Source organism: Botrytis fragariae (genome assembly GCF_013461495.1).
Source record: "Botrytis fragariae strain BVB16 chromosome Unknown tig00000255, whole genome shotgun sequence".
Classification (NCBI taxonomy): Eukaryota; Fungi; Ascomycota; class Leotiomycetes; order Helotiales; family Sclerotiniaceae; genus Botrytis; species Botrytis fragariae.
The window spans coordinates 287,021-308,043 of record NW_023501004.1 but is presented as its reverse complement, the minus strand read 5'-3'; the positions used below and the strand labels follow the sequence as shown (position 1 = coordinate 308,043).

Genomic DNA, 21,023 nt, shown 5'->3' with positions numbered 1-21,023 from the left:
AGGATACTTAGGGACTATGGGATTGTCTTTGTTCAAATGGTTAGAGGGAATCAGATTTGATTCGCAGAGCTGCACGTTCGTATGATGTGTATTTCAATAGTGGAGTGGTGAAACATGATTACTAGGTATTTATTCGGGTAGGTGGGTGTATAGTGTTATGTGATATAAGTGTATGAATATAGTGAATGACCTCAATTCAATGGCTACTGTGTTATAGCCCTGAACGAACGCAAAAGGGACTAGCTCTTTTTAGTAGCCCTTATCTTATATAAGGACTACTATTCCCTGTACATAGCTAGCTCTTTAGACAGAATACAATATTGATATTAAGGACCTACAAATCATAGGTGCCACGTCCTTCGTATCCTTCTCAAACCAACAACAAGGTCTATGGTTGAGAATCTTTTAATATTGGGTAGAGAACTCAGAAGGGTTTGAAGGAAGAGGTGCATGAATATCTCGTTTCGTCTACCCTGTTGACAAACGAGGATGATCAAAAAAGGAGTACGGGATGGAAAAGAAAAGAGTACAGGTGATGAGATGATGCATGTAATGTGTTGAGGAATGGATTAGAGGGAATTTATCATCCACCCCATGAATTATGATAGACAATTATAATGTAGAAGTGGAGAAATCTCGATGGAGATCTTGATATAGATTTTGAGATTCTAGATTCTTCAAATGAGAGAAAGGGAGAGAGGAGGAAAGAATCCTCTAGATACTGTGAGAAAATATTTGTACCAACTTCCCGTGAATATTTCCGCATTCTCCTTTTTGTTATTCTCGGAGAACATATTAGGTCTTGTGAATTATGAGAATATTGTGTAGGGATTGAGCTTTACAATATTAACAGGTTGGATACTAAAAACGAATAGGAATATTCATCAGGTCGAATATTCAAAAGCATTCACGAAAGAGCCATATTACTTCAGTTCCCCGAGATCAAAGAGGAATGAACTCTACTGTGCATTGCACACATTGTTCAAAAACCGGTACACTCAGGATTATAAATATAAAGGGGAATGTGAGAAAAGAACTTACGAAAGTTCAAAGATCCTACAAAAGTAGGGCTTCAATAATGGCGGTGCTTGTATACATGATACTTGATAATTTGTCAAGTCGGTATGGGTTTGAGGTCGAATTGTAACTTGGGAGATTCAGACTTTCGGTAGGATGGTTCATGTGAAGTGCATGTTGCTGTCAATGCTGATGTTGAGGAATATTGTCTTGTAATACATGTCCAAGAAATTGTAAAACACACCAGCTGATTCGACAATAATATGAGTTGGTGGGAGTTCAGTGAAACTACACTTCTGCTTACTGATTCTCAATTTTTTCTGTGGTGTTTCCCGCTTGCTTCGCGATTGAGAAATAGTCAGGAACTTTTGTGTATTGATTGTGAATTAGAAACTTGTCCTGTAGTGAAGAGAAGGCGATGAACGGTATCATCATGCGTGAGATTCACGGTCACTGATCGATTATTTTGATTCATTTACGTTTCCCGCAGAGAGAATCTCATACTCATGTATTGCTTATGAATAGGTAGGACATTCCTCATAGGAGATTCTGAGGACTTTGAACGTGTGCATGTATGTATGTACGCACCGCAAGAGCGATCGTATTAGGTATTGAAATCATCACTATATGAATGCAACCAGACTCCCACCATTCGATCAAATCTCGCTGGGAAGAATCGATTATGTATTTGAGGAACATTCATGCTACCTCACCGTCTCCACATTCGAACAAAAGAAACGTAATTTACTCGCCAACATACATGAGTATTCTTCTAGGCGCAATGGGAAATCTAGCTTGGGGAGTTATTTTTGGGCTGCTTGTGTGGAAACATATGCGTAATCTGTCTAAACTTAGCTCATAAATCTCAATGGAAGTCTTTGAATTCTTAGAGATCGTGGAACGAAATGTTACGAATCGACTCGATGTCTATCCAAAATGCCATTCGAGGGTATAATTTTTGGAAAATCATAATTGTAGCAGTTGTATACGTCAAATGTAGGCAACCAGGGCAATTAAGTAAACCTGCACAAGGAAAGGTATGTCATGCTGTTACTGTAGCAGAAGAATAGAAGAAAAGAGGGTTGAAATCTTTTCTTTGTCTGGGGTGAGCATTATGGAGTATGAGGGGACGGGGGGCATGGTGGTGTTTTATTGAATTTTATTGTGATTATTGGTATGATGTGTTTCTGTTGTCCAATGGAGCTCATACTTATATTCTAGTATGCAGAAGAAATCATGGAACAATATCGAGCTGCTTGTGATATTGGCGAGTGAATTCCCACTGTAAAATTATTTTCATGATTGCCATGTGTAGCATTCATGGCACCAGTCGATCAGCTATCGAAAAACGGGGAACTTGGAGATGCACTTCAATATCATGATTTATTGTTTTTAGCAAATGCTCCTCCAATTTTTGAGTACATGGTTGCTGTATAATTCTTGGGCCGGATTGTGGCTAGACTTTTGAATTTGTGTTGTGGATGTACATTGAGGTAGGAGGATGTTGCTGATCTTCCTGTGGAAAGTGGAAATGAAAATGAAATGGAAATGGAAATGGGATTTGAGTGGGTAAAAAGGTGTGTATGAAGTTAGTAGGAATTGAAGGCGATTCGTACGAATGATCCTGTGACAGATGATATCAGATTACTCGTCTCTAGCCCATCAATCCTTTCTGCTCGTAGAATTTGTGCTGAGTGTGGCAGAGAAAATTCAGAGATGGACATTACCCACATGGATTTTGTGCTTGTCGGCAGACTTTTTTTGAGGCAGTAGAAGAGAAAAGCCTTTTGCCCGTCGTTAATCAGCTAGCTAGACTAAAACATGAGGTGAACTAGCAATTTCACTTTCCTCGCCGTCTACAAAACGCTTTGGGATTCAGTGCAGAAAAGCATAATATCTTGAAACGCAAGAAGACTGAACATTTTGAGGACCTCATCTCCGCTAAATATACTATCCATGAGATTCTAGCAGTACCAAAGTCTTTACAAGATGGAGTACTTGTATAGTGATGATGTCAATTATACCGCGCTCGTATTTCAGCTACAATTGAGAACTTTGTTGTGACTGAGCAACAGAAGTGAATGGCCGTAGTTTCAATTGACTTTGTGCTATTTTTCGCCCTAGTTGCAAACTTTTGCCTTTTTTTTCATCAATATGGATACAAGCGCATCAGCGCCAAGACATTATTGGAAAGATGGAGAATATGAATCGAGGCTCGGTTCGAGACAGACAGTACTTACTGTTCTCAAAACATAGACTTCAAAAATTTAGGAGAGGGAGGATGTGGGTACGATTGGAAGTGGCAGACGCAATCTTTTGTGGCTCAGCTATTGAGGCTTTTTGACGTGGAAACTGGTGGCATTAGAATGAATGGCAGTGTCGATCTCAGAGCTATGTAGTCACTGAACCACTAGGCTCCAGGCGTTTTCCGAGCACATGGCTGACTCGTAGCGGCGTCATGGCAGCTTAGGGCACCGGTCACTTGGAAATTTTCCGGGGCAACGTCCGTTCGCACTCTTCCCTAAAGGCTTTCTTGACCGGTATTGAGTGGCGCATAAATAATTTGTGACTAAGATCCGAGGCATCCTTAGACGACGACATCGCTCGTTCTGGAAGCGGTAAGATGATCAAGGCTGAATGTGTATTCTTGAAGTTGTCTGAAGGTATGGTCTCATGTTGGCGCGAAATTGTTTATGAACATTGATGGCTCAACAGGTCTTCGTATTTACTGGGGTTCATCGTGGTTAGCGATAGAGTATTTCTAGACATGTCCGTCTATTAATGTGGAAATATCAGGCCAACAAATCAGCATTTCAATTCCTCAGGCACACGCGCTCTCTTCCTTTTGGCGGTTGGAGGGGTGTCAATTCTCCCAGGTGCCCCATTTTATGTCAATCGAAGCGGGGTTTCCATATGAGGAGATGGACCGGATGAGGCAGAGATTTGGTCGTGGACGTGTATCGTATCAAGATCGCATTGGTCTATAGAAGACGTCTTTAGCCTTTCTGAATTACAGCTAGAGTCCATTTGGTATCTGATCGACCCAGAAACTCCAAAGATGGGTTGTTGATTCGCCACATTTAAAGATCTTCAAACTCAAAGTTAAAACGTTACGAGTACAAGGCGAGAGAATGATCGACACAATGCTATTTGGCGAGGATGCGCAGATTCTTATCGGATGGCCTGTCAAATGATGTCGGTTGTGATAAATCGGGCACGGGCACGGGCTTTCGCCTAGAGTTGCAAACTTGTAGATCTCCGAACACCTTGTTCCCCGTTCCGAATGTGTTTCTTTTGGGCAGTAATAATAAGTATAGAATACCTAGGTATTGAGTAAAAACTTTCTCATTGTGGGTTTTTGTCCCGATTTTTAATATAAAAAGCCAGAGAAATCGTATGATTTAAGAAGATCTACATTGTCTAGAATCGTATGATTCCAACGAGATCTACAACATTTGATTCGAAAAGTAGATATTCTTAATCTAGATCATCTTTCACACGTGACGGAACGGAGTGACAGCATCAAAGAGGTTTGGTCAGAGATAGTTGGTGAAGTCTGTATATCGAACCCCGCTAGAAGACTGCTTAACTGGATGTCGACAGAGGCAAACTTGGTATGATTCGCTCAAGCTTACTTGTAGTCAAGTAGTAAGGGAATTCTACACCTCCGAATTCGGACATTACAGCTTGGACTTTCCGGAACTCAAATCCGAGGACTATGTCAGTGTACAAAGTATTCAAGATCAATGCGATAGCAATGTGTGAGCGTGTAGATGCAATCAAGAGTTCAAAACGAAGAGAAAAAGACCGACAGACCTATTCGTCAACGGCACGGTTTTATACATGAACGGGAAGGCTGAAATTACTTCAATTAGACTGGCACTTTGACCTTTTGGAGGCTCGAGTTCTATGCATAATCGTCCCTTCGCAGTAGCAATCTCATAAGCACAGAAGAAAAAAAGGATAGCAAGGACTAAAAGGAACGAGGAAAGCGTCAACCAGGTTCATGGGATACAAGGTATTGGACGGGTGTTTGAGAACCTCTAATGTCTCAATTTGAAAATCTTCCTAAAACTTGAAGTAATTTGATAGACTCCAAACTTTAATGCTTTGATGACAGAGCTCATTAAAACTCCAACTTGGTTCTGGTTTCGGTAACTTCCGAGGTTTCGGCCATTCATTTTACATATTCGAAATACTTTGGTAATGTTTGAGATTAGCCCCCCAAAATGCGTCATGAGAAGAATATTCTCGAACATTCAATATCGATAGAATGAATTGTTTTATTATACTTGGATGGGATTCAATGTGTTGTAATCGTATGGCTCTGCTCTTTGTTTTCGAGAACGAATCTGTTTTTCCACAACTACACACCGCCTCACCCCTTTTCTATTCATGTCTCTCTTGAACCAACGGTGTAGAAATTAATTTGATTGATTTAATATCAACATATGCACACATGAAAAATCTTGAAGGCAAAGATGTAGACGGCATCACAAAGCTAGTAAGCTAGCCAGTACCTACGTAGCATTTCGGGGATGTTGCATCAAGCTTCAGCACCAAAAATTACCCGACGCCCCTTCATCTCTTACGAAGTTGGCAGGCGCCAAGCCACGGCACCCGTGATCTTCTAAAATTTAATGATGCTTTGAGATGCTGTCCGTTCGGAGAAATTGATTGCATCGAGGAGATTCGGGTTGGTTACTGTATTTCGCAATTATTTTGTTCTACAATAGAGGAATAAGCATGCAATCATATGCAACAATCCCACGCGCTGTTGTTTCCCTGCCAATGATGATTACTATTAGAAACAAAAAAGGAAACAATAGAAGCCTAAAAATCCCTACTTCATGTAACCAGCTGAATCTAACGCCGACCTCGGGAGCTCAACCGTGCCTATTAAGGAAGATTCGACAGGAATTTACCAGGTACCAGGTATCCAGACATACTAGAATGGAAAACAAATCTTGAAATCAAGTAACACGAGCATCGAAGCTTTGATACTCACCAATCTTTTGCTATGTGTTGACGCGGTATCCCCCAACTAACAAGCTCTGACCATTTCACTATAAGGAGATTGCCAATCAATGGAGACTCAAGAGCCTACAGTTCTGGCATATCACAAACAAAACATAACAGTGCATTGTCGGAAAATAAGAATTCTCCATATTTTGGTAATTAGAAGTCTCTTCTCTGATGTCCAACTACTAACCTAACATGGCTTATAGCTCCTAACTCCTAATCAAGTATTAAGTGACAAGCTCTAGACAAAGTTGGTAAATACCGAGGTAATAAGGTTTCGCCTACTACAGTAGTTAATCTCTTCACAAATCCTGAAATGAGCACAAGTGACAAAATGATATTCCATCGCCATCATCATTATCAGGTCAGATTTGATTATCTGGGAGATGAAGTGGTCCTTTCATAACAGAGCTTAGCGAAAATTTGATGCTTATTTGAAGCGAGACCCTATTTGGTTGGTCCAGACCCGGCCCGGTCGAATTTGATGATCTGCCTTGTGTTTCAAAGAGACAGGATTTAACGACCACCGATGAACGATCAATACAGATCTTTCAAGACAACCAATCAAAGCCTGATTATGAGGGACCCTAAAGCTGCAAACCATACAAGGTAAGAGATTGATGTGGAAGCTAAGTCAGTCTCGCAATTGTATCGAGTATGGGGCGACCTGACATATGAGCACTAAAAGATTTAGACCAACCAACTACGTTTTGAAATGCCAGTGATGTGAAGAACCTTCATCCTGGATATGATCGCGCACTCCAAATGGATGACAGGCCATGCACCTCCCACCTCCCACAACCCTTTATCCCTGCAAACTTTGAGGTAGGTGATCGCGCTTTGAGTAGCCCCTCCTTCAACCAGCGAACACGCAGCCTAGTCATACGCATACCGTATTGGGTGAGTGGGTGATCACTCTAAACTGTGAGGAAATTTCCTCCTTACCAACTTTTAACTTACATATATCTGTAATGCTGTGATTACTCAATTCCCTCATCAGGAACACATTCCCTCGAGCACCCGAAATGGGCTCTGACCATTTAAGACCCTAGCCTTGGCAGGCATAAGCTTCCATTGATGCATTCGACTGCTTCTTCTGTGGCCCTATGGACAACCTTCCCAGTCCATTTAGATACTCCGCTACTTCGTCTCCACCCCAATCTCAGCCCCAGGCCTCGGGATCCAGAACCTAGCTGGTAATCGACCATTGGCGCATTACACTTTGTATTCCAAGATGCCTTGGTGAACTAGCAATACAAGCACCTTCCTCTCACACGCACATCTTTATGGTCTACCACTGCCATTTCGGATAAGGCATCATTCCATCCGCATCATTAAAAAGATCGGGAGCTTGCTCATTTAGTACATATAAGAGCCTTGTTATTACCCTTTACAGACATGGAAAGTCAAAACAGTAAACTCGAAAAGCGAGGTTTCCACTTGCCCCACCATCCTCGTTGTTTGTAATATCGGACCTCGACCTACCCCTGCGTATTTTTCATTCCGCACTATACAAACAATCTCGAGCTCAACGGCAATTTCACTTGCCTATTCCAAGGTTGTTATCACTATCCGTACCGAGCGTTTAGTGGGATCATTCTTCAACGCTTGCCTCTCCGCTCCGTTCTTCTGGCTCACAACCAGTCGATCTTGTACTTCTTTTTGACAAGCACACGACTTTTGTGTACACACCAATTTTTTCCCTGACGATCGTCCCTGCAGTCAAAGAACCTTTCTGTCAATTTCAAGATCTAGAGTCAATACTCGTAGCCCTGTGATTCGCGAACCCAGATTAAGCTCCACAGTCCCACAGATTACTAGCATCCCGAATCCCGGATTCACCTGGAGTACTTGATACTCACGGCTGAACCTAGACATTCAATTACAACGTACGAGTTGACAATTATGGGTGAGAAGTGTGGGGGGTGATTCTGGTTCTACATAAAAGTTCGACTGGTCCATTTGCCAGCATCTGCCTATTTGCACCTCGCCGTTATCACTTTAAAGGTGCTTTTTCTTTCACACACATTTTTATTCCCTTCTTTTGGCTTCAGTGAATGCCTACTTCCCGACATGTTACTCACGATTAAACAGCCAGTCCATCACGGCTACAAGTCTTTTCATGATTATTCTCCACCAACACCACCATCTAGCTCTCGTTTCCCCCCGGCGGTGACAACTACTAGCTCTTCAGTCTCTTTACCAACACCATCACAATCTCTTCCTTCTTTAGCACTTACGAAATCAACAAACATGTCCACTCCTCATCGTGGATTACCCCCCATGACACTACCACAACCACCACAACCCCCGCAACAAGCAGTCCAGGCATTGAATCAGCCAACGGGCCCTTTACAGTTACCAGCTCCACCTCAACAATGGCAAGGCGCCGAAGAGTCAATGAGGAATTGGCTTCAAGCAAAGGCCGAAGAGGACAAACGGAAGCAAGAGGAAGAGAAAACGAGGCAAGAATCATTGAGGTTGGAGCAAAGGAAAATCGAGCAAGACATGCTACGAACGTCCCTGACGGGAGGAATTCCCCCGTACATGATTCCCATGGTGTTTGCTGGAATGGGTGGTGGAAATTTACCTAACGCTAGCTTAGAATGGGCCCAACACTACATGGCTCAAGCACATCAATTGCAACAGCATCAAGTCCAGCAACTAGTGCCTGGGCAAAGTCAGCATACTTCACCAGAACAATTGCAGCGTAGAGACTCTCGGCCGGTGTTTGGAAGTCAACATCCAGTCCCTGTCACTTTACCCTCAACACCTATAGGACCTACGGGCCCAGGATTCCTTCCCAATTATCAAATGTCCCCAGCCTCAAGATCTAGACAGACTGCAGGATCCCTAGCTAGAGCGACTGCAAATTCTCAACTTCCAAGATTGAATACAGGAGAAATGCTCATCCAGCCACCTCCAGCAGCTTCTAATATGCAAATGTTACCAGGTCAATCTGGTCATCCATTAGCACAATCGCAAAGCGCCCAGCAGCAACAAGAGCCTCAATCTTCGCCCTCAATCTACTTCCATCATTGGCAACCACCCACATCACAAGCAGGTACGAGCAGCACCCATCAGCCTCCGACACCCTCAGGCAAGCTTTTATAGATCTTCTTTTATTCAGCGTACTAATTATTTGACTAGACCATGTTTCTTCACCAAAGAAACGAAAAGCGACAGGGCCGCAACAACCAGCCCCGCATCCAACATCACTGCCACAATATACTTCCCCTTCGTTCTCACAGACAGGATCTTCGGTGTCGGGTACGCCATCAAGTAGACGCCGTGGGCATTCAAGGAACCGCAGTGACGTTTCAGCCCGTGGAGCTGATTCATACGGCCGCCCTTCCAGTCGCCATAGACACACTGAAAGTGGTTTCAGTACTCAAAGCCTAACTTCACCAGTTCACCCACAGAACCAAGAGCAAGCTTCAAGGCCTGCAGAGCCACGCAGGCATTCAGGTGGCTCGAATACTGTGTCATCTTTGCTCGAACAAAGCGACTCTAGACCACGCGCGCACTCTCAAACCCAAAGCCAACAAAGCCAGTCTCAGCGAGACCGAGAACGTCACTACTCTGGAATTTCGGAGATTGGACGCGAAGAAAGGACCATAGAGGGGGACGAGGCACGACGTTCTGGCAAGCGAAACGATGGAAGAAATTAAACACGTTTCAGAGACCTGCCGATCATTTACTTAGACGGAAATACTATTCGCCAACGAATTTCCCCAAAGCCACAAGATTTTATAACTTTTTCGATTCATCCATCATCGAATATGCTTTGTCCATATACAGATGTTCAATTTTCTTCTATTCTTCGCTTCGATATTGATTGTTTAGAAGATACCCATTACTTTGCGCGCCTTTCAACTTTGACTTTTACTTTACACTTTACTTTCTGCGCACCGAACTCTTTCCTAGAGCATTTTCTACATTCTGTATATCACTTTTATTACCTGTTGACAGGGAATTCAATTCTTGTATCATTGATCTCTTCTAGTCTTCTTTTTTATCTTTAAACTTTTTGTTCTGTGCCTCAGCAGCACTGTTTCCCTTCAATCCCGGCACTGGAATTCACAGGGCTGGTTCAGAATTACATGTACATACTTATTTCTATTCTTAATCTTGTGGTGGATGTATATCCCAATTTGGGGAGGTATATATAAAGGTTTAGGTCTCGAGTCGGGAGATTGAGATGCGTGGGAATTCAATCATAGGTAGTCAGGTGCCAAAGAAGGACCTACGGGGTCGGCCTGCACATTGTGTCAAGAAGGCAAATCACCCCAGATGAGAAATCAAATTCAAATAAGCAATTTCTCAAGAATCCTTCGTTCCAAGTTTCCCAATTCAAGTGTTCAGGCGTCAAGAATCGTGCCAAGTGCGTCATGGAGCCTAATGAAGGCAGGAAAAACTTACTTCTTCCTCAGTCAGCCACTTCAACCAAAAACGCGTATTTTCATCCTGGTCTGGACCTGGAAGAGGAAATGGTCGTTAATACCCATGTTTAATAAGAGCCGCAAGTATGAAATCGCAGGCTGGAGACAAGCAGTTGAGAAATAACGAATATAATTATGCGTGTTTCAGCGCGCAGGAAACCGAACCGTGGTCAGCGCGGAAATGGTAAGCAGGGATTCGCACGGCTTATATATTAACCTTTGTTGAGCTAAAGTGTATGTAATTACAATCTTCACATAGTTGGAGAGCAACATGGTTGTGCAGCAATTTTTACATCAATGGGCGCGTAGAGATATCTTTCGGTATCATGCGTACAGGAAAAAGGAAAAAGGAAGGCTACAGGCCAGGTACAGTGCATATTCTAACGTATTAAGCTTCACACGAGTTAAAATCGATACAGAGTATTGCAACTCATCCTATTGCTTTCTCATTACCTAGCGATGAATTAGAAGAGGGGTAGGACGATAAGAACGGAACTTTGCCAAGCTTGCAATCTGCCAATCTTCGACCACGGTCTCGACCTGCACTGTCAGATTCAAAGGCCTCCTGGCTCGAATTAGCCTTATTAACAGGGTTCCGCAATTTCGTGCATCGTGGAACGCTCACATTCGGGATGCTACCATGGATGTATCATATCCTCATCAGGAAATCCGCTCCAAAGTCGATCTGTCAACGTGTTTTGCTACAGTATGAACACCACGGTGGTGCAAGAGCATGGATCTCTCGTCTTTTCCTCATGGCTACTCAAGGATCTATACATTGTTACTTATGCTCTTTTCATATTGACGGGAAACTTTCTTTCTTCATCACATATTACCAGCCGTGTTATATTCAATCTATATAATTTTAAAAAGGTAAGCAAAGCACTATAACAGAGAACCTAATTGGAGAATAAACATCCTAATTAGTACAAGGTCTTGTAGCATATAGATTGAAATTTACATAACTTCAAGCCACAAGCTACCCAAACGATTTCCTATAACCAATTCCAGGCATTCCTCAAAAATCATGAAATCAAAATAAGATCGCTTTTATCGCTCTTTACCCCCTTTTAGGTCTGGCGCTGCTCGAACGGAGATGATCCGAGAGATTGGGCAATGGACGTGTTCGGCAGGGCTGCAGATCCTTGTCTGGCACAAGGTTTGTTAGATTAGATTGTGAGAGATTACCCGATTTGTGCGTGGGGTCTAGTGGAGATCGTGTTTCGAATTAAGTGATGGTTCATCTCAAAGCGGTAAATTGTGATGAATTCATATCGTTGTTTAATATGTTTTTTGATTACATTTTGTGAATAACTGCAGGTACGGTTTGGAAAAGGAAATTTGATCGTGTATGCGAATGCTATTGGATTGCACATGAGCAAGGAAATCTAGAGATGAAATGAGGTGATAGAACTTTGAAAGGGATTTCAACCACATGTGGATTTAAGTAGGTATGGGACGATGCATTCTGGAACGGGATAGTATCAAGATATTTCGGCCATTTCGGTAACACTCGAAACGGGAAATAGCTGCCTACATGTCGGGACGAGAGACAATTCATGGCGATCCAATCTTACCCGTTACAAAAGCATTGTCCATAGGCAGTTGAGATACATGATACAGATTGCAGGTATGTTAAGCCTACAATTTGACCTACGTCTGACCCGAAAATTTGAGATAGCTATTGATAGGATAGGCACGTTGCAATTACAATATCTAAAAGTTCTTGTCGGTGTTCATCCGACAACATGTCCATGTTACCCTTCCATCATCAACTTCTTTATGTACTCCCAGTACTACTTACTGCAGGTTCAATCCCGAACGGCGACGTGCCTTTCTTCGGTGACAATCTCCCGACGGAAAAATGACACGAATCTTCAAACTTCCGTTTCGTATGTACACAACATGAGACTTGTACATCGTAGCTCGCAGCATGAAAACACCATGCAAAACACTGGTATTCCAAAGCGTCAGATTTGTACCACAGCATTGATGTCTTCCAAGAACGGTAGGTCATGGGGAATAGATTTTCTGCTCAATTAAGCGAGGCCCCTTTCACTTCGCCCAACATCACATAGTCTTCACCTGTCAAAATAAATCTTGAGCTCAAAACATTCTGATTCTATTCGGAAGGTTCAAATGACGAATGTGTCAGAAATAAGACCTCAGTCTCGAACGATCTCCTCGAATTACTAGATTGGAAACTTCCGCTCATCAAACATACTTTTTTAAATCTTCTAGAACCCCAAATCTTCTATCTCAAACTTTCTTCTCCACAGACGCGCGCCTTGTACCACAAAGCTTCAAAATACCCATGAGATCAGATCTACGCCAAGCCATCACATATAGGGTAGAAAAATATGTCTCTCAATCTCTCCGAAAACTCTACGTATACCGGTAGATGAGTAAGTCATCAAACAAGGCTGATTTGCCCTTCTTGTCTCAAATTCTCATTGAGATTTGAATGTGTGTAGATCAGTGGATCTGATTTGGAGGTGTAAGCGTTTCATATTTACGAAACGTCGTAAGTACCGAGACGACGACTCCACATTGTAGGGAAACGATGTAAATCAGTGGGTCGCGAACACGAACTGGTGAGTCTAGATTTTGGTCCCTTGATTTTTTGGGATGAGAGAGGCGGAGAAATTATTTTGTGATAGCGTGGAAAGGGAGATGTTAAGTTGATTTATCTATTGTAGATACGAGATAGAACATTCTGTAGGCAAATTGCTGGTGAACTTCCCTTGCGGAATGAACAATTGTGACACATTTGGCATGAGTTCATTTGAAAACCCCACTTTCGATATCATTCAGTCTAGAGGGGGTTATCTGTGAATCTGACTTTGTGTATCATGTGTGAAATTTGGCTCGAGAACAAATATGGCCGGCTCTATCTCTGCTTAATCACGCTGTGTGATTAGTATCTTATCTGCGAATGGTACGAGTATACTGTGCTTAATTTCGTATGATAAATGGAAGTTCAATTCAAGTTCCGGCAATAAATAAATACTCGGGGAGAGACAAATACAACTGTGCAAATCTGAGCATTAAATGAATGCGAGGAAGTCGGCCTGGCTTCCAACTGCTGAATATCAAGGGATACCGAGAGAGACGAGTCTATCACAATCAAAAAAGATCTTCAGTCATAAGCTGTGCCGCTCAATTTTGTATCATGTATCCACTTACAAACGGATCAAAGCATAACTCACTTAAATCTCAGCGTGAAGCCTACACTGATTTATACGAGGTTTGCATGTATCTTGTAGATACTTCGTCCTTAATACCACAAGATATTACTTTTAACGCTATGATAATTGATTTTCAGCAAATTCTATATCCCAGCCATAGTTCTTCCTGCTTGTTTCTGAAAAGGAGCAATGATGTATTTTCCCCTTGAAACTCAGTGTAGTTGCTGAGACTCCCAAGCATCCACCCACAAACAACCTCTACACCAACTCGTCTTCACGCATCCCAATACTTTTCATACCTGTCCAGTCATCTTCTACTCCTGCTCCTGCTTGGCTGGCTTATAAAGAACGACTATTTTTGTCCCATTTTCCAACTCCTCGATACCCTCTTCAAGCGTACGTCCACCCTGAATCTTATATCTGAAAATCGTATCTCCTCTTGTCGATTTCGAAATATATGGTTTCTTTTGTCTTTTGGAATCTGCGCTGGTTTGGTGTTTTGTTGATGTAGTAGGCTGTTGTGTCGTCTCATTTGCGGTGAAGTGAGACGGACTTGGGACATGATAATTGTTCAGTTGGTATAATCGCCAAAGGAAATTCGGAGGATTTGAAAGGCAGTTTTGCGATAAGATGGTGAAGATTATGATTTTGCGAATAGATTGTTATGATTTTTAAATGTAAGTTGTGATTTAAGAGTGTTTTTTCTGACATGCAGATAATAGAACAACCTTTCAAAATGAAGATTTTGTGGTTCTTGATGGTATCGATATCGGTACAGAGGAGGGCTTGATTCCATTTTGTTCATTTGCCATCATAGAGATGATTGTTCTTACTGATTGATATATGTGTGACTTGGCTGAAAGAAATATTTGAAGAGTCATGCTTGTGAATCATGAGGCATGAGTGAAGATAAACTCCAAATGTATGTTTGGTCAAATTTTGCCAATTCACTATCTGTAGTGTACATATTACCCATGTTCACAATCAAGTAGATGTTTGAATTTTCAAACTATTGTGATACAAGTTCCTTCCTTCGTTGCTTTTACAGTCTCTTCATCTATAGTCCCATCAAGATAGCAATCCCCAATAAACCTATACAGCCGAGCATTACTACTTTCACTGTCAGCTTTTCTCAATACGAAAGGCGAGTTGAAATTCTTCAAGACCCAGACCTGATCGCCAGTCTTTACCTGCGGGTGACAAAGGCCCATCTTTCCGTTTTTCGTGACGTAGAAACAACGGCCCGTACTGGATATCTCAAATGCCCCTCTGTATTCTTCTTGTAAAGTCCACACATCTCGGCCCAAAAATTGGCTCCATTCTTCCATACTAGGAAGATCGTTTGTCTTGATTTGTATCTATCCATGGTGACGTCCATACAGAGACACCCCGTCAGCTATCTTCGAAGCACATGTGACACGGGATAGAACCATGCGAACAGAAGCCTCTCTACAGGTTCCTACTATTTTTTCGCATAAATTTTTCCAATTCATTACTATATCCTTCAGCGCCTCCGCCGAAATATTGACAGTCGGCAATAAGGAACCTACGGTCGAAATTGTGTCTACCCACTGTCCTGATACTGAGAGTTCTGGTCCGTGAATTTGAAGTCCTCCAATATTTTACCTGAAGCCTCACACAGCGTAAATGATGAGATTCTTCGGATCACAGCTTCGACCTCCACGAACGGTGTGGTAACTGAAAAATCAGGAACCCATGAAGGGAGGTTCGAATGATCCGAACCAAACGCAGGTCCTATCATGCATCGATAATCATTACCAGCCTCTTGCAGCATCAGTTTGAACACTTCTGTGTATATATCGATCAATCTGGCGCTGTAATTTGGCCGATACAATTTCATAATCAATGACTGAACCATAGCAAGAACCGAGAATATTCTATCCCGCGGCTCCATGCAAACTCGATTTGAGAATGTCAGAACAATTTCGTAGAAAGGGCAATGTGTTAATTCTGGAAACGCTCATATTGTGTCCTGAAAATGGAGAGAGTGATCTTGCAACGAATAATCTTGCCTAAACCTTTCAATGAATTCAATCTGCCAGAAAACTTGGTCGAGAGCTGTGATTTTGATCTGGGAAATGCCCCAAGACTGTTCTTTCAGCATTGAGTTTCATTGAAATTTTGACATTTACGGGTTCTTCGAGCCGAGATTATCGTGTCAAAACTCGACCACCAATTCCCGTAGCACAAAACAGTATCGGGAGATAAAACCGCCCTTGAACAGTCCATACATGTGTGAACCAGGTGCTATTGGCTACCAGCAGAAATCTGTCCCAGAGATCGTTGAATTTACTGTTCTCTCCAAAACAAATCCGTCCAGAGTTTGCTTTGTAGTACCCAGCTAACTCATGATAGTGCTTGTTATCTGAAAAGTGTTTAACCAATTGAAATGTATTCCCTGTGGTATGGATATGATTGGGTGGCGCTCCAAGCCATATGTAAACAAGTGAGCATCTCGAATATATTTGCTATTTGACTAGCTTTCTCATCCGGATTATTTTGGTCTACGCATAGAGCATCAATCGAAAGAACCAACGTGTGGTGCGGCTTTCTGATGTGCCGAAGGCTAGTAAGTAAGCTCGTATGGATAGAAATTTCGTTCTCATCAACCTTGATTTGTTCCGTGGAAATCTCCGTACCCCAGACATAGGACAAGCAGATGTAACCATTGGCGGCTGCACTGTCCATGTTCTCGACATGAATCGTCGCACAAAGTTGTTGGGTTCCAGTTCCAGATTTCAAATGAAATAGTCTAAACTTTGGTTTGGTTGAACTTGTGTGGTCTTTGCGTGTAGTTGAGTTTTCCATGGCTCGGTCGTCTTCCGGAGACGTTGGAATGATGTCGATGATTTTTAGAATATCAAGGAGATGAGCAAAAGTAATGCTGCAGATTGTTTCCCAAAGAATAAAGATTTGATGAGAATATGACAGATGCTTTAGTATGGACGTTTGATTGCTTCTAGATTTTCTCCGAAAGATCAATTTGGGAACGTGGTATTTCAGTTCGTTCAGAAATTCGCAAGGAAATCTATGTACCAATGTCTAAGAAAGGCAAAATTTCCATACGGATTCTTGCTCTCGCAAGCCCATGATGAGCCGGAATTATGAAGGCATTGATTCATTCATGATGCCTTATGGCTGTGTTTCATGACGCCTCAATATAAGCCAACTTGCCGAGTTGAAATTTTGATTGAATCTTTATTATGGCTTGAAGAATTCTGTACGATTGAACCTTCATTGAAAGTCAGTCATTTTTACAGTCATCTCACATTAGATTTATCGTATCCAGTTTCGAGTCATCTCGTAAAGCGACACCTGACTCTACATATTACCTGTATTATCTTATCTTGCGTCCATCGCGACCAGGAAACATTATACCAGCATACATACGCCCGCATGCCAGAATCATGTCGTTAAGTCCTAAAGCCAGCTAATGGCTACCAAAGCGAGAACTATGGCCTTGGGACATCAGGATGGCGCAACAAATGACGTTCATAGGAGATCTTGACATGTTGTGTCTGGCTGCATTCTACTGCCACTTCAACAACCTTTGCCTCAAGCCTCTGGGGAAGACTTGCCGATCACCAATTTCAATCTCCAGGATCTCGAAAGTCAAGTCATTTTCATTGGTTCCTGTGAAAGTCTCTTCACAAACAGGAAGTTTTGGAGTGGAGAATACCGTTGTTGTTGTTGCACTACGTCGTGTTCTTGTATGAGCATCGGAGCCTCTTTTCAGATGATGAAGTACATCATAGCACTTGCAAGATGTCTCGTGAAATAAAACACTCTGACTATTGAGTTTTCTATCTCGTCGTCGTAGTACAGATCCCACTTCTCTTGTGGTCACTCCATGCTAGTCTATATAAGGCTTAGCTCATTTGCCCCGCTTTTACAAACGTCAACGGACTGACAAACTTACAAACCCCGAACTTTGAGCTTTCATCGTCAAATTGTATGCTCAAATATCCCTCAATGACCATAAGGCGACTTTGATACAAAGTAAAGAGTTGGAATGCCTCCAGAGTATACAAGTATATCGACACCGAGGAAAGTTTGTGATCATTGTCGAAGAAGAAGTAAGTCTTTTGCAGATACCCCACACTTTTTGGTGCAGTAAAGGAGTTCCGAGCATTGACCAATCAAAGGAATACGATGTGATGGGAATTTCCCATGTAACCAATGCGGGAATGCATCACTAGCATGCAAAAGAGAGCACATACCGAAGAGAAGGGGACCCAAACGTGGAAATGGTAGAGTGATCAATGAATTGAGAGCTCAAGATGGTGGGAATATCAAAAACTTTGCGGAAGTCCGTGACTCGGGCTCGGGTGGAAGCAGTACCGGACCAGGCTCGTGAGTAATTTCAAATAGCCTTAGAGCAAATTCTATTGTCTCAGGTTGGGAAGAATTGTTAAGCTCGAGAAGGTATTGAGGGGACGTTTGGGAATGGTCCAATTTCAAGTATCTTTACGTGGATTGTGACGCGTGGGAAATTTCTCTCTTTACCATCTCGTTGGCAATTGTCCACCAGCTGATATGTGCTATAGAGTGGATATCGATCATTGGGTTTCGAATACTGCTAGCTCTTCTGCCGCTCAAACATATGTGGAAAGACCTGCACGTCATCCAATAATGTCGGACATCTCGACCATTTCCAGGGATGAGCCAAATAGTATGTTTACGACCGATCAATTTAGGCCCACATGTGTCAGCTACATGTATCTAATCCCGACATGCCTTGATCTTTTTCTTGAGCACATTTACCCGATTATGCCTCTAGTGCATATGCCCACTTTACGAGCCTCAATAAATCGGCCATTGGAAATGCACGAGAAAAACCTTCTTTACTCGTTATGTGCCATCACTTCAACCCATATGTCGGGTAAAAGTATATTAGCTCCAGGACCTCCTTCTTGGGAAATTGCTGGAAGATTCTTCCTTGACGAGTGTATTATGGTTCGACAGGCTTATGACTTCATCGAAGATAAATCATTGTCTGCTGTTATATCTTCATATTTCGTATCGACTGCATTTTTCGAGCTGAATCAGTCTAGAAAATCTTGGTACTATTTGAGAGAAGCAATGACAATGGCTCAAGATATAGGGTTGCATGAAGAGCATAAATATTCCGGTCTTCACCCTGCTGAAGAACTGTGTCGTAGACGAACCTTTTGGATTCTATATGTTACAGAAAGGTAAGTCCACTCCGTCCAAGGATGTGAGGTTCTAACATGGCCTAAGGTCTTTTGCGATTCTACGTCACAAGCCTCTTACCTTTTCGAAGACACCAGCTCTGCCCTCAACTCTACACGATTATGAAAGCCCAGAAATTCATTCTGGGTTTATGCACCTAGTACAATCTTACCATCTGCTAGACTCTAGCTTTGTAGATTCTTGGAACGAAGCCTCTGATGCACCAGTTTCGACTCTTACGTATACAGCGCTTCAACAACAATTAAATCTTCCTCATCCTTCTCACTTGTCCCTTACTAACATACAGAAAGCTGATATTCTCGTTACCCAGCAATGGCTTCGCTTGATTGTTTGGCAATCTTCAATGCGTCAAGGCTTGCTCTCTTCCACTGCCGTCGATGAAAGCATGACTTTTCGATATCCTCTAAACATCGCTCACTCTCTCCTAAGCGTCATATCCTCAGTACCAATTGCAAGTATAGAAGTCCATGGAATGGGTATTTTCGAGAAGATTTTCGAGATTGGGAACTCTATGGTAGACGTTATGCAAGCTTATGGATCACAAATTCCACACGAAATATATGGCATTTGTCAAGACCCATTTGATATGTTCGTGAGGACATTGAGCCAGACACCGAATTCTCAACGTCAATATGCAGCTCTTCTGCTCGCCAAAGTAACCGAAAAGCCGGAAATCCAGAGATTTTCTCATAATTTGACGAAAGTACTATCCATAAATACCGTTCCTGATGCGATTGAATCGAATGCAAACTTGGTGCCACATATACGCGAACCACAGTGGAGTGGAAGTATCGTGGGAGAACTTAAATCTGATGATGATACGGTGCACAGGGTAGAGAAAGAATGCCACGGACAAACAGACAGCAGTCCGATAAATGGCATGGCGTTGTCAACAATTCAATCCGGCAACATAGGAGTCAGGGGAAGCGAAGCATTCATGCTGCAGGCTCCTAAGTAATTCTCAAAGATACGCTCACTACTTGCACGAGCAGATCTATCGTTGGAAATCTTCACCAAAGCTTTGATGCATCGATAGTAACCTTTCTATTATTACATTGCCCTTTCTAGGGTAGCAAAAACAATTTTTGCCTCGGAAGGTAACGGAAAAGTATGCGGAACCGACGAATCATCAGCAATCTTGAGAGTAAGCTGAATTCTCTAGGATCACTTCCAGAAATATTGACTTCGATCTTTCGGCTGCGAAGGACGATTCGACATGTTTGATCATCTGGGCCTTGAGTTTGGGCATCGAAAGGGTGGATTGCACGAATATAGGTTACGTCAAGCTTCGATGGCACGAGAACAGTTTATGTTGAGGGCGAAAATGCCATCGTCACAGCCGTGTTCAAATCGTGCTTGTTGGGTTAGCAATATAAATTCCTATTTCCAGCAGACGGACAAAATAATCAAACACTAACACTCGGATACATGCAACCCGAAATCATCGAGATCCCCTTTTGCACGAGAAGTGAATGATGATTTGGAAATGGAATATTAGATGGGAATACAAATGAGAGACATTGAAACATTGGCACATCGCACGTTCCAATACCCCGGCAAGACAACGTTAGAAATGTGTCACGACGGTTGTATTCCGCCTACCGACAGTGTACCACAATTTTCTGTGTTACGTGATGTTATTTAGGTGAAACAAATATGTTGTTTTTCACTCGTCATGCGAGAAGCTTGCGCCATAGCTCGAGGCAAACTTCAGGTGTAACATCACGTTACTACCTACTTTCATTATTATGGGTTCCCAAACATTTCAAACTCTACATCGATATCCGTATAATTTTGCTCGTGGTCTTCTTAATTCATGCACCCCCTCTGCACTGGTGGAGGTTTGGTGTGGCATCAATTGTGACTATGAGGTCATTATCGCGAATCATCTCTATAGCTAGAGCTTTGGTACGATGTTTTTTCAAGCGGATAGATATCTTTCCGATTTTCTCGGATTTAGCGAAGGATAAGGCTGGCCCGACGGTGAGGTAACATAATGGCGAGAAGTATCTTTATCAAACCTACACTCTGGGGTGACAAACTAATCGTTTGGCTGATTGAGTGACGCAAGTAGGTTTCCACATGTCAATTTATCGGTGAATTTCGATTGTGAAGGTCC

General features: G+C 42.4%; 7 protein-coding genes across 7 annotated transcripts; 3 read left to right on the top strand and 4 right to left on the bottom strand.

Moving 5' to 3' along the window:
• Positions 1-3,427: 3,427 nt before the first annotated feature.
• On the bottom strand, positions 3,428-3,650 carry Bfra_011875 (uncharacterized protein; the record flags this gene model as incomplete). Its single annotated transcript, XM_037342201.1, is given in 2 exon segments — positions 3,428-3,538; positions 3,556-3,650. 2 exon segments carry the CDS (start codon positions 3,616-3,618, stop codon positions 3,428-3,430), a joined length of 174 nt encoding a protein of 57 aa, XP_037187859.1. The 5' UTR covers positions 3,619-3,650.
• A 4,462-nt stretch (positions 3,651-8,112) lies between these two features.
• On the top strand, positions 8,113-9,710 carry Bfra_011874 (uncharacterized protein; the record flags this gene model as incomplete). The annotated part of the gene is made up of 2 exons (XM_037342200.1): positions 8,113-9,103; positions 9,190-9,710. The coding sequence occupies 2 exons, from the start codon at positions 8,113-8,115 to the stop codon at positions 9,708-9,710; spliced, it is 1,512 nt and encodes a 503-aa protein (XP_037187858.1).
• Positions 9,711-10,807: 1,097 nt separating this feature from the next.
• On the top strand, positions 10,808-11,193 carry Bfra_011873 (uncharacterized protein; the record flags this gene model as incomplete). The annotated part of the gene is made up of 3 exons (XM_037342199.1): positions 10,808-10,852; positions 10,901-10,956; positions 11,073-11,193. The coding sequence occupies 3 exons, from the start codon at positions 10,808-10,810 to the stop codon at positions 11,191-11,193; spliced, it is 222 nt and encodes a 73-aa protein (XP_037187857.1).
• A 3,480-nt stretch (positions 11,194-14,673) lies between these two features.
• Bfra_011872 (putative heterokaryon incompatibility protein) lies at positions 14,674-15,530 on the bottom strand (the record flags this gene model as incomplete). The annotated part of the gene is made up of 4 exons (XM_037342198.1): positions 14,674-15,027; positions 15,058-15,131; positions 15,166-15,240; positions 15,296-15,530. 4 exons carry the CDS (start codon positions 15,528-15,530, stop codon positions 14,674-14,676), a joined length of 738 nt encoding a protein of 245 aa, XP_037187856.1.
• A 104-nt stretch (positions 15,531-15,634) lies between these two features.
• Positions 15,635-16,780, bottom strand: Bfra_011871 (putative ankyrin and het domain-containing protein; the record flags this gene model as incomplete). Its single annotated transcript, XM_037342197.1, is given in 4 exon segments — positions 15,635-15,736; positions 15,856-16,055; positions 16,072-16,624; positions 16,757-16,780. 4 exon segments carry the CDS (start codon positions 16,778-16,780, stop codon positions 15,635-15,637), a joined length of 879 nt encoding a protein of 292 aa, XP_037187855.1.
• A 362-nt stretch (positions 16,781-17,142) lies between these two features.
• Bfra_011870 (uncharacterized protein) lies at positions 17,143-17,633 on the bottom strand (the record flags this gene model as incomplete). The annotated part of the gene is given in 3 exon segments (XM_037342196.1): positions 17,143-17,253; positions 17,265-17,543; positions 17,610-17,633. 3 exon segments carry the CDS (start codon positions 17,631-17,633, stop codon positions 17,143-17,145), a joined length of 414 nt encoding a protein of 137 aa, XP_037187854.1.
• A 337-nt stretch (positions 17,634-17,970) lies between these two features.
• Positions 17,971-19,862, top strand: Bfra_011869 (putative fungal specific transcription factor protein; the record flags this gene model as incomplete). The annotated part of the gene is made up of 3 exons (XM_037342195.1): positions 17,971-18,043; positions 18,222-18,885; positions 18,932-19,862. 3 exons carry the CDS (start codon positions 17,971-17,973, stop codon positions 19,860-19,862), a joined length of 1,668 nt encoding a protein of 555 aa, XP_037187853.1.
• Between the last annotated feature and the right edge of the window lie 1,161 nt (positions 19,863-21,023).